This window comes from Salvelinus sp. IW2-2015, linkage group LG15 (genome assembly GCF_002910315.2).
Source record: "Salvelinus sp. IW2-2015 linkage group LG15, ASM291031v2, whole genome shotgun sequence".
Taxonomy (NCBI): domain Eukaryota; kingdom Metazoa; phylum Chordata; class Actinopteri; order Salmoniformes; family Salmonidae; genus Salvelinus; species Salvelinus sp. IW2-2015.
This window is the reverse complement of record NC_036855.1, coordinates 54,547-67,046: the sequence shown is the minus strand read 5'-3', so window position 1 is coordinate 67,046 and position 12,500 is coordinate 54,547. Positions and strand designations below refer to the sequence as shown.

Below are 12,500 nucleotides of genomic sequence, written 5' to 3'. Positions count from 1 at the left end.
TCTTGTCGTTTCTGATCTGTCTAAATAGAGAGTGGAAAGACCCTGCTGCTAACAGAATGTAGAGTAGTACACAGCACATGTACCCTGATGAAGACAGCTTGCCTGTCGAAACGTTGGTATATTAAAAAAAACATTTTTTTTGCATCTGAGCTCCTAGAGTGTGCGGCTCTCCTTTATTTTCAAGTTATTTTTAAGTTTTCTACTCAGTTTTCTACTCCGCTAGCCAGCACCTCGCCTAAATAGGTGTGTGTGTTTCTTTTTCTTCTAGATAGTACACAGCACATACCAGTGGGTGACCTGTTATTATAGAGTACTGTAAGAGACGGGTTCTTAACTAGCCACGTCCACTCTAGACGTAAGGTTTTCCCTCTGTGGTCGTCATAGCAGCAGTTAGAATCACTGTAATAGGAAAAGAACACAAAACATTCTAATCCAAAAGGGTCAATAGAACAGGCTTGTGGTTCACACCCAAGGTGTTAGGAAAACTATGGGTCCAGTACTTTATTGTTAAAGATATCATTGCAAAAAGAGATTATTTAAACGTGAATTGCTAAAATCCACAAGTCTGGGTAGAGGTTAAAACACACACGCAAGTGTGTCTCTACCACAGCTTTTTTTTATGGGAGGGGGGTACTGTATTGTATTGAGGTGTAAAATACTGTATTGTATTGAGGTGTAAAATACTGTATTGTATTGGGGGGTAGAATACTGTATTGTATTGGGGGGTAGAATACTGTATTGTATTGGTGTAGAATACTGTATTGTATTGGTGTAGAATACTGTATTGTATTAGGGGGGGTATAGAATACTGTATTGTATTGGTCGGTAGAATACTGTACTGTACTGGGGGGAGTAGACAACTATATTGTATTAGGGGGGGTAGAATAATGTATTGTTTTGGGTGGATTATAGTAGAATACTGTATTGTAGTGGGGGGGTGTAGAATACTGTATTGTATTGGGGGGTTAGAATATTGTATTGTGATGGGGGGTGTAGAATACTGTATTGTATTGGTCGGTAGAATACTGTATTGTATTGGGGGTGTGTAGAATACTGTATTGTAGTGGGGGGGTGTAGAATACTGTATTGTAGTGGGGGGGTGTAGAATACTGTATTGTAGTGGGGGGGTGTAGAATACTGTATTGTATTGGGGGTAGAGAATAATGTACTGTATTGAGAGGGGAATAGATTATTGTATGGGGGGGTAGAATACTGTATTGTATTGGGAGAAATAGATGATTGTCTAGGGGGGGTGTAGAATACTGTATTGTATTGGGGGGTGAAGTAGAATATTGTATTATTATGGGGGGGTGTAGAATATTGTATTGTATTGGAGGGTAGAACACTGTATTGTATTGGGCGAGAAATAGATGATTGTATGGGGGGGTGTAGAATACTGTATTGTATTGGGGGGAGAAGTAGAATCTGTATTGTATTGGGGGGGGGGGGGGGGGGGGGGGGGGGTGTAGAATACTGTATTGTCCTGGGGGTGTTAGAATACGTTTGTATTGGGGGGTAGATTACTGTACTGTACGCCTCTGATAGGTCAGGTGGAAGTTGCCCTCTGACAGGATCAGCGTGGAAGTTTCACGCATGTTGCTTATAGTGTACCTGTCAAATCAGTAGTTCTGTGTCTGACTGACTGTCACCCGTTAACTCCTGTTGTAGCTTCCAGGCCCGTATGGGGGGGGGGGGGGGGGTAGAATACTGTAACTTCGTATTGTGGGGGTGTAGAATGGAAAGGAAACAAAGGAAAGGACACAAATAAGACTAATGACATTAAACTATGATGATCAATATCTAACAGACTCATATACCAGGAAAGGATCAATATGTAACAGACTCATAAACCAGGAAATGATCAATATCTAACAGACTCATATACCAGGAAAGGATCAATATGTAGACTCATATACCAGGAAAGGATCAATATCTAACAGACTCATATACCAGGTAAGGATCATTATCTAACAGACTCAATATATGTAATTTATAGTTGAGGTTAGAGTTGTGGCGGTAATACGGTCACCGTAATAGCCCTAGGTAGGTTTTAATAAACCCACCAATCAGAGGGATTCTCAATCTTATTAACAGATCCCTGTGTCTCATGTCTTGATTAACTGAGAAAACAGGCTGATTTAGGGATTAAAAAACGTCTGTCTCTCTCTGTCACGGCTCAAATGAGAACAATTCAGCGTGCCAGACCTGAACCGTTTCCTGAATGGGAAATTGCTGAGTCACTGGGCAATCACTCAGCAGTTATAGAACAGCGGTAGCCTATGGCACTCGAGCTAATGATAATCTTCCTGGAAACCTCCTAAATGGGACCCTATTCCCTAGGTAGTGCATAGACTCATAGGGCCCTGGTCAAAAGTAGTGCACTATTTAGGGAATAGGGTGCCATTTGGGACGTATTTCTGTATTTAGTCGAGCACACTCATTCACTTCCTCGCTCCCTAGGGTAAGGACTGTGCATATGGAACTGGAAATACGTTTCCCTCTCATTTGTCATGTGCTGTGTACACTGATGTGTACCGTATAGGCCTGGGTCTTTACCGTGCGTCTACTGTTGATCTAGTTCTCAGTATTGTCTGGATGAAGAGGGAGGGAGGGCTGTTCTGGGAGGCTGGTTAGAGGATATAAGAGATCTAGGTTGGAGGGCTGTTCTGGGAGGCTGGTTAGAGGATATAAGAGATCTAGGTTGGAGGGCTGTTCTGGGAGGCTGGTTAGAGGATATACGAGATCTAGGTTGGAGGGCTGTTCTGGGAGGCTGGTGAGAGGATATAAGAGATCTAGGTTGGAGGGCTGTTCTGGGAGGCTGGTGAGAGGATATAAGAGATCTAGGATGGAGGGCTGTATTGACCTAGATGATGAAGAGGGAGAGAGGGCTGTATTGACCTAGATGATGAAGAGGGAGAGAGGGCTGTATTGACCTAGAGGATGAAGAGGGAGAGAGGGCTGTATTGACCTAGATGATGAAGAGGGAGGAAGGGCCTGTATTGACCTAGAGGATTGAAAAGAGGGAGGGCTGTATTGACCTAGATGATGAAGAGGGAGGGAGGGCTGTATTGACCTAGATGAAGAAGAGGGGGGAGGGCTGTATTGACCTAGAGGATGAAGAGGGAGGGAGGGCTGTATTGACCTAGAGGATGAAGAGGGAGAGAGGGCTGTATTGACCTAGAGGATGAAGAGGGAGGGAGGGTTGTACTGACCTAGATGATGAAGAGGGAGGTTGGACTTTAAATTCAGATAAACCAACCTGCTTCTCCTTGTCTTTCTTCTTCTCAGTCTATAGGAGCCAGGGAGAGGCGTACTAGTGGAATGAGTTATACTTCAAATACACATGTGCACAACACACACGCAAACACACAACACACCACATACAGTGCGTCCTCACTTAAAAGTAGCACCATACCGCAGCACAGCTTGCAGGATGCTGTGGTAGGATACAACATGTTACAGTGCATGACGTCAGACTGTTTTCATGTCAGCCATTAATGCCGTTAATGCACGTTGAAACCACCATCTTTGGCATCTTTGAGGGCGTCTTTATGAAGCTTGTTGGAGCTTCCCAAGTAGTAAAAGAGAGTCCAGCTGTAACCCAGTGGGCCACTCGTACACAGACCATAAASTCTTGCACCTGTACACTGTAATATGGTTGGACACTTCTTCCAGTAAACAACTGAATAAAGACACCATGTAAAAAAAAATCATATGCTGAAGACTGCTGTACTGTGTATAAACATTATATCAGAAAAGGTGATGGTCCATAGAGAGTACACTCACTCACTCACTGCACAGTATCAGTGTTGCTACTGAGCAGCACACAGCTCAACGTGTGTCAGAGAGCCAGAATGTGTTGTCTGTCTACCACGTCTGAAATACTGTGAATAAACTCACTAACATCAAGCTGTTTTCTTATTATTGCTTCCAATGAATCCTGTGCTTAGATACTCAAAGAGTCAGCCTACCCCAAGACCCATAAAACAACCGCACACACACACTCTGTCACGCCCTGGCCTTAGTTATCTTTGTTTTCTGTAATATGTTGGTTAGGTCAGGGTGTGACAGGGGGGATGTTTGTGTATAGTTGTCTCGTCTGGGGTGGTTGTATGGTATAGGGGGTTTTGGTAGAGTGTATGGGTTTGTGTTGAGTGTAGGTGTCTAGGTAAGTCTATGGTTGCCTGAATGGTTCTCAATTAGAGACAGCTGTCATTCATTGTCTCTGATTGGGAGCCATATTTAAGGCAGCCATAGGCAGTAGGCTTTTGTGGGTAATTGTCTATGTTTAGTGTCAGCACTATTGGTTTTGAATAGCTTCTCTGTTTGTTGTTTTGTTCGTTTGTTTCGTCTTCATAATAAAGAAGATGTCTTTCTATCACGCTGCGCCTTGGTCCACTCTGCCTCATTACGACGATCGTGACACACTCCTTCTCTCTCTCACATTGTCATGGTTTAGGGCAGAGACACAGACACACCAACTAGGTCAGGTTGAGAGTAACCATTTGTAAAACAGACCTATCAAGTATTAACCAAACATGATTTTGTTTGATTCTCAAGTGCAGTCTATATCTATACGACCGTTACATTTTCACCCTCGCCATTAATCTAAGGTTAATATCTCCCAATATCAAATTGGTGAGGCCAGCACGATGCTGATATCTACTATTATCCCATTAGTATTCAACAGAGTCATAAATACAGTTGGGGATTCATACCAGCAACCTTTTGGTTACTGGCCCAACGCTCTCAACCTCTAGGCAACCTGCCGCCCCTGCAATGATAATACAGGGATCTCATGGGTGGTAGGTCGCCTAGTAGTTGAGAGCGTTGGGCCAGTAACCAAAAGCTCGCTGGTTTGAATCCCCAAGCCGACGAGGTGAATTTTTTTTTGATGTGCCCTTGAGCAATGCATTTAACCCTAATTGCTCCTCCTGTGTGTTCTTGGAGAGCTTCCTGCCGGTAGGTTTTCGCACCAAACCCCAGTTGTAACTTATTTCATTCAGTTTATCAACCAGCTCATTTTTATAATCAGGTGAGCTAGATTAGGGTTGGAGTGAAAACCTACAGGACGGTAGCTCTCCAGGAATAGGCTGTATATCTACTATGATACATAATATTATCCCACTATTATCTGAAGGCCTTCAGTTGAACGTCTGTCTACGTATCCCCCTTTCCCTCACTGTTATCTCCAATGCTAACATCTACTATTATCACACTAGCATCCAGCTATCTGAAGGCCTTCAGTTGAACGTCTGTCTACGTATCCCCCTTCCCCTTTCCCTCACTGTTATTTCCAATGCTAATATCTACTATTATCACACTAGCATCCAGCTATCCCTCACTGTTATCTCCAATGCTAACATCTACTATTATCACACTAGCATCCAGCTATCCCTCACTGTTCTCGATTGCTAACATCTACTATTATCACACTAGCATTCAGCTATCCCTCACTGTTATCTCCAATGCTAATATCTACTATTTATCAACACTCTTCCCTTTCCTCTGATCTGAATAAAGTTTAATGTCTTCAGATGTTAGTCATCACCCAGCGTGGAGATAAGATTAACCCCTTCCACCAGCCCTCCCCCTGTGGAGAGACAGATCCAACATTTTGACACGCGCTCACATTCAATTATCTGCAGGCTCCCTGCTAGTCACTAGTCTATTAACATCTCACTTTAGAGGAAGGAGGGAAGACATTACGCTGAGGAGCTGTTGTAAATCTCTTAAGTGGCTCTTTGGAACTCTGTGAACTCTGTGAGAGTAGTTTGATAAGGACATTTGACTGCTGCCACTAACGGCACTAACTGTAGGGGAGACAGAAGTTTGTGTGCATGCCTCGATGCCTGCCATGCGATCAATTTTTTTGTGGCCTGTGAGTGTATACGTAAACTTTAACCCCATTGATAACAGCTAGTTAACTGTCAGTGTAACTCTGGTATTGTAACCATCCTAGCAGTTAGAGACCCAACAACCGGAGGGTTGCCCGTTTGAATCTAGGGTCCAATGGAAAAAATGTATCGGGAATTGAGCTGGCAACAAGAGGGTTGCCTTCGTTTTGCTGCCTCGCCTCGCTAACCGCTAGGCTATCTCCCGCCCACACATACAGAGAATTATATTTAGTGCTAGCTTTAGCTTGTAGTTTGTATATAGAACATAATTTTCAGTGTTAGCTTCAGCCTGTAGTTTGTATACAGAACATAGTGCTTTAGTACAAACTACATATTAAAGTTAACACTAAATATAATGTTCCATATACAAACTACATATTAAAGTTAAACACTAAATATATTGCTGAATACAAACAGGTTTAAATTAACAAAACAATATTCTCAGTACAAACAGGCTTAAAACAAACGCTAAACAATATTCTCAGTACAAACAGGCTACGTTAACACTGAACACTATGCTCTAAACTCTGTCCCCTGTCTGGGAGGGTAATACCCACCATGTCATCCTCCCCCTCGTTGTCTGTTAGAGCCTGGAGAGGACACACACACACACAACCCTCAGTCTCAATGAGACACACACACAACCCTCAGTCTCAATGAGACACACACACAACCCTCAGTCTCAATGAGACACACACACAACCCTCAGTCTCAATGAGACACACACATCATGTGAGCTGAAACCAAACTACTGTTTAAATCTGACAGAAATTCAGTGCCCTTTTTTACTGACTACAGACAGCCCAGAGAAACTCCTATTCACAATGAACTGACAGTATTGTCAACAACCTAGAGTATTACAGTGACAGAAAACCACAAGATACTATGGCATATTATAGCAGCATCTTAACCCTCTATGGTAGTTGGACATACCTAACCCCCTCATCGAACTCCTCAGGCTCCTCCTCATCCTCACGCTTAGGAGAAAAATGGAGATATCATCAATTAAACAAAATAATTGTATAAAGCCATTCATGAATAAGTCCTGTTTGAATCCATACAATGGAGCAACATGGGAGTCAGGGACGATACCACCACTGATATCAAAGTAGGATTCTAAAACAGTCACACAAGGAATCATATAGGGATGGAGAGGTCTACAGACCAACAAGAAGCTATATAGGGATGGAGAGGTCTACAGACCAACAAGAAGCTATATAGGGATGGAGAGGTCTACAGACCAACAAGAAGCTATATGGGGACGAAGAGGTCTACTGACCAACAAAAAGCTACAGTATATAGAGATGGAGAGGTCTACAGACCAACAAGAAGCTATATAGGGATGGAGAGGTCTACAGACCAACAAGAAGCTATATAGGGATGGAGAAGTCTACAGACTAACAAGAAGCTATATGGGGACGAAGAGGTCTACAGACCAACAAGACGTTATATAGATATGGAGAGGTTTACAGACCAACAAGGAGCTATATATGGATGGAGAGGTCTACAGACTTACAAGAAGCTATATAGGGATGGAGAGGTCTACAGACCAACAAGGAGCTATATAGGGATGGAGAGGTCTACAGACCAATGAGGAGCCATATAGGGATGGAGATATCTACAGATATCACCAGAGGGGGAGGAGAGACACCCAGGTACAGTCTAAGATTTAACCAGAGGAGGAGAGACACCCAGGTACAGTCTAAGATTTAACCAGAGGAGGAGAGGCACCCAGGGACAGTCTAAGATTTAACCATAGGAGGAGAGACACCCAGGGACAGTGTTAGATTTAACCAGAGGAGGAGAGACACCCAGGGAAAGTCTAAGATTTAACCAGAGGGGGAGGAGAGACAGGTTCTTGACACTTTGGACCCAGGTTAGATATAACCTATGACCTACCATACATCTGTAGCGACCTGGAGAGACACACACTTGGTCATTAGGTTTTATAGGGTTCAATATGCACTGATCCACGCTTGTACACACACACAGTTGAGTTACCCACCCCAGCACAATATGGGATGTGAAATGCGTGTCTCAAAGTATTGATTCTCACCTGTTTAGCCCCCATGCACTCAAACATCTTCTCCAACAAGACCCGCATCTGTTGTATGTTATTCATCAACACACAGGGCTGAGAGAGAAACAGGGAGAAAGAGAGAGAGAGAGAGAGAGAAGAGGAAAAGGAGAGGTGGAGAAGAGGAAAAGGAGAGGTGGAGAAGAGGAAAAGGAGAGGTGGAGAAGAGGGAAAGGAGAGGTGAGAAGAGGAAAAGGAGAGTATGGACGAAGAGGAAAAGGAGAGGTGGAGAAGAGGAAAAGGAGAGGTGGGGAAAGAGGAAAAGGAGAGTGGAGAGAAGAGGAAAAGGAGAGGTGGAGAAGAGGAAAAGGAGAGGTGGAAGGAAAAGGAAAGGGAAGAAGAGGGAAAGGAAGGTGAGAACAGAGGAGAGGTGGAGAAAAGGAGAGGGGAGAAGAGGAAAAGAGAGGTGGAGAAAGAGGAAAAGGAGAGGTGGAGAAGAGAAGGAAAGGAGAGGTGGAGAAAGAGGAGAACAGAAAGTAAGTTAGAGAAAAGAGATGTTTTATAAAAGTACAGTACATAAACTGAAAGAGCATAGAGACTTCAGAAATAAGTGAGTGGGCTTTATACATCATCAGGTCCTTTTGACATTACTCACTATCTTCTCCTTCTGGCAGTAGGAGGGGAACTCCTTGGACAGGATAGTACAGTACTGCATCAGCACCTTGGTGATGGTCTGGAGACAGAGAGAGATGTCAACACTGTTAGAAAAACTCCTCAATTCATTGCGTCCTGCAGTACCTGACCATCACTGGCCGAACTGGCTACATCGTAACCCATTCTATTTCATTTGTTGAGTATTTCTGCACTAAACCCTTATCTCAATTCAGGATGATTTTCTCTGACAGACCATGAGAACAAGTTGTGAATACAATGAATCTACAGAGTTGTTGTGTAACTGGAAGTGGAGAGTTGTATATCAAAACCATATTCACTGAAAATCCCGGACATTAACAACACCTTCCTAATATTGAGTTGCACCCCTTTTCCCGTCAAAACAACCTCAAAATCAGGGGTTGGACTCTACAAGTTGTCGAAGCGTCACAGGGATCTGGTCATGTTGACCACAGGGATGCTGGTCCATGTTGACTCCACAGGATGCTGGACCCATGTTTGACTCCACAGGGATGCTGGCCCATGTTGACTCACAGGGAGCTGGCCCATGTTGACTCCACAAGGATGCTGGCCCATGTTGACTCCACAGGGATGCTGGTCCATGTTGACTCCACAGGGATGCTGGTCCATGTTGACTCCACAGGGATGCTGGCCCATGTTGACTCCACAGGGATGCTGGTCCAGGTTGACTCCACAGGGATGCTGGTCATGTTGACCCCCGGGGATGCTGGCCCATGTTGACTCCACGGGGATGCTGGCAATGTTTGACTCCACAGGGATGCTGCCCATGTTGACTCCACGGGGATGCTGGTCCATGTTTACTCCACAGGGATGCGGTCCATGTGACTCTGCAGGGATGCTTGTCCGTTGACTCCGCAGGGATGCTGGTCCATGTTGACTCCCCGGGGATGCTGCCCATGTTGACTCACGGGGATGCTGCGCATATTTGTTGACTCCACAGGGATGCTGGCCCATGTTGACTCACGGGTGTGGTCCAGTTTACTCCACAGGGATGCTGGTCCATGTTGACTCTTGCTAGGGAATGGCTGGTCCATGTTGACTCCGCAGGGATTGCTGGTCCATGTTGGACTCCACAGGGATGCTGGCCCATGTTGACGCCACAGGGATGCTGGCCCATGTTGACTCCACAGGGATTGCTGGCCCATGTTGACTCCACAGGAATGCTGGCCCATGTTGACTCCACAAGGAATGCTGCCATGTTGACTCACAGGAATGCTGCCCATGTTGACTCCACAGGGATGCTGGTCCACTGTTGACTCCACGGATGCTGGTCAATGTTGACTCCACAGGGATGCTGGTCCAGTTTGACTCCACAGGGATGCTGGCCATGATTGGACTCCACAGGGATGCTGGCCCATTTGAATCCACAGGGATGCTGCCCATGTTGACTTCCACAGGGATGCTGGTCCAATGTTGACTCCACAGGGACTCTGGTCCATGTTGACTCCACAGGGATGCTAGCCCATGTTGACTCCACAAAATGCTGGCCCATGTTGACTCCACAGGAATGCTGACCCTTGTTGACTCCACAGGGATGCTGGCCATGTTGACTCCACAGGGATGCTGGCCCTGTTGACTCCACAGGGAGCTGGCCCATGTTGATCCCACAGGAATGCTGGCCCATGGTTTACTCCCACAGGAAATGCTGGCCATGTTGACTCACGTGCTGCCGTACTAGGGATGCTGGTCCATGTCTGACTCCACAAGGGATGCTGGTCATGTTGACATCCCACGGGATGCTGGTCCATCGTGACCTCCACAGGGATGCCTGGTCCCATGTTGAAGTCCACCAGGGATGCTGGCCCATGTTGACTCCACGGGGATGCTGGCCCATGTTGACTCCACAGGGATGCTGGTCCATGTTGACTCCACAGGGATTCTGGTTGTGTCAAGTTGTCTGGATGTCTTTTGGGTGGTGGACCTTTCTTGATACACTCGGGAAACTGTTGAACGGGGAAAAACCCAGAAGCGTTGCAGTTCTTGACACAAACCAGTGTGCCTGGCACTTACTACCATACCCTGTTCAAAGACACTTAAATATTTTGTCTTGCCCATTCACCCTCTGAATGGAACACATACACAATCCATGTCTCAAATGTCTCAAAGCTTAAAAATCCTTCATAACTCTGTCTCCTCCCCTTCATCTACACTGATTGAAGTGGATTTAACAAGTGACATCAATAAGGGATCATAGCTTTCACCTGGATTCACCTGGTCAGTCTATGTCATGGAAATATGTTTTGTACACTCAGTGTAGTTTTCCTGAAATAACTAAGACTGGCCAAGACAAACACAACAAAGAATGTCCCTTCTCTCTGTGAAATAGTTTCCCTTCGCTGAGTCAGCCCCGATGATGTAGCCCTCCCTCTCCAACCCCCCGTCTCCAACCCCCTCCCTCTCCTCCATCCTTATACATAAAACATCAGCAGCTCCTTCCTGTATTAACTTTGTTTGTTTTCCATCTCTCGCTTCAGAAGTCTAATTTCTCAGAGTCATTAACTACAGCCCTCTGGGCTAGAGAGTGAGAGGAGATACAAAGAAAGAGGGAGAGAGAGAGAGAGAGAGAGAGCGATAGGGGAGCGAGAGAGAAGGATACATAGAGAGGGAGAGAAAGGGAGACGGAGAGAGAGAGAGGGAGAGAGAGAGCGATAGGGGAGCGAGAGAGAAGGATACATAGAGAGGGAGAGAAAGGGAGACAGAGAGAGAGGGAGAGAGAGAGCGATAGGGGAGCGAGAGAGAAGGATACATAGAGAGGGAGAGAAAGGGAGACGGAGAGAGAGAGAGGGAGAGAGAGAGCAGAAGACAGCAGCACAGAGCGATGGCTTGCATTACCCATTCTTACTTAATGAGTTTGACTCGACCTCCTATCACACACTGTTGTCAGCCGTCACTGGCTTTCCATCCTGCAGGCTTATTAGGACCAGCTCAATCCCAAACTCATGACATTAACGTACATAATACGAAGCATTCATAGAAACAGTGACCATGCATAAGGCTTCTAAAGTCATGTCTTTTCAGATTGCTGAAAGTGCTGGGAAGTGTCTATGATAATAGTACCTCGTCACCTCTGGGCTCTCGAGTGGCGCAGCGGTCTAAGGCACTGCACCTCAGTGCAAGAGGCGTCACTACAGTCTCTGGTTTGAATCCAGGCTGTATCACATCCCGGCCGTGATTGCGAGTCCCATAGGGTGGCGCACAATTGGCCCAGCGTCGTCTGGGTTTGGCCGGGGTAGACCCTCAATTGTAAATAAGAATTTGTTCTTAACTGACTTGCCTAGTTAAATAAATAAAAAAATCTACCTCTTCCCTGCATCAAAGTGTTTATCTTGCTGTTAACGACGTCGTCGACTATGTGCTTCATTACRTAGTTTCTCTGTTGGGAAATAAATAAAAATAAATAAAGTCGGTTGGAAACCTTGGCGAAGCGTCTGTTGTAGTGGGCCTGGACCTTGAGGTCTGGACAGTCTAGTTTCCTGATGATCTCAAAGCTCTGGTTGAGCTGGGTGAAGATGTCCACTACTGAAGTGGAGAACAGAGCATGCTCCGACGTCTGCTGGAACTACAGCAGGAGGAGAAAAATGAGAGAGGTCAGAGGTCATGGTTAAAAAGGTCCGTCGACTATCCGCACTTCTGAATTAATTTCTGCAAACTCAAACTCATAGGATAGTTGTAAGTATTGGCTGGAGGGTGTGGAGGTCCCTCACCGCTTCCCTCTTGTCCCTCTCTAGAGCTCCATGCATGAACTCCATGGAYACGTCCTCGTTCTCACCCAGCCACTGAAGGACAAATGGCAAAAACCACCTGGGGAGAGAGAAGGAGGAGGGCGGGACAGAGTAAAACAGAAAGAGAGGGAGAGAAAGAGCGAGAAACAGAGCCAGATGGAAAGGGAAAGT

At 45.5% G+C, this 12,500-nt stretch overlaps 1 protein-coding gene across 1 annotated transcript in view; it reads right to left on the bottom strand.

The window, feature by feature from the left end:
* The window catches only part of LOC111973915 (protein unc-13 homolog B-like), a 69,583-nt gene that overhangs the window by 3,656 nt on the left and 53,427 nt on the right, over nucleotides 1–12,500 (bottom strand). The window contains exons 13-16 of the mRNA XM_070446851.1: nucleotides 12,312–12,494; nucleotides 12,023–12,166; nucleotides 8,570–8,647; nucleotides 7,954–8,031 (exon numbers count right to left, since the gene is read on the bottom strand). Coding sequence (XP_070302952.1) covers nucleotides 7,954–8,031; nucleotides 8,570–8,647; nucleotides 12,023–12,166; nucleotides 12,312–12,494 — 483 coding nt within the window. The remainder of the gene's footprint in view (nucleotides 1–7,953; nucleotides 8,032–8,569; nucleotides 8,648–12,022; nucleotides 12,167–12,311; nucleotides 12,495–12,500) is intronic.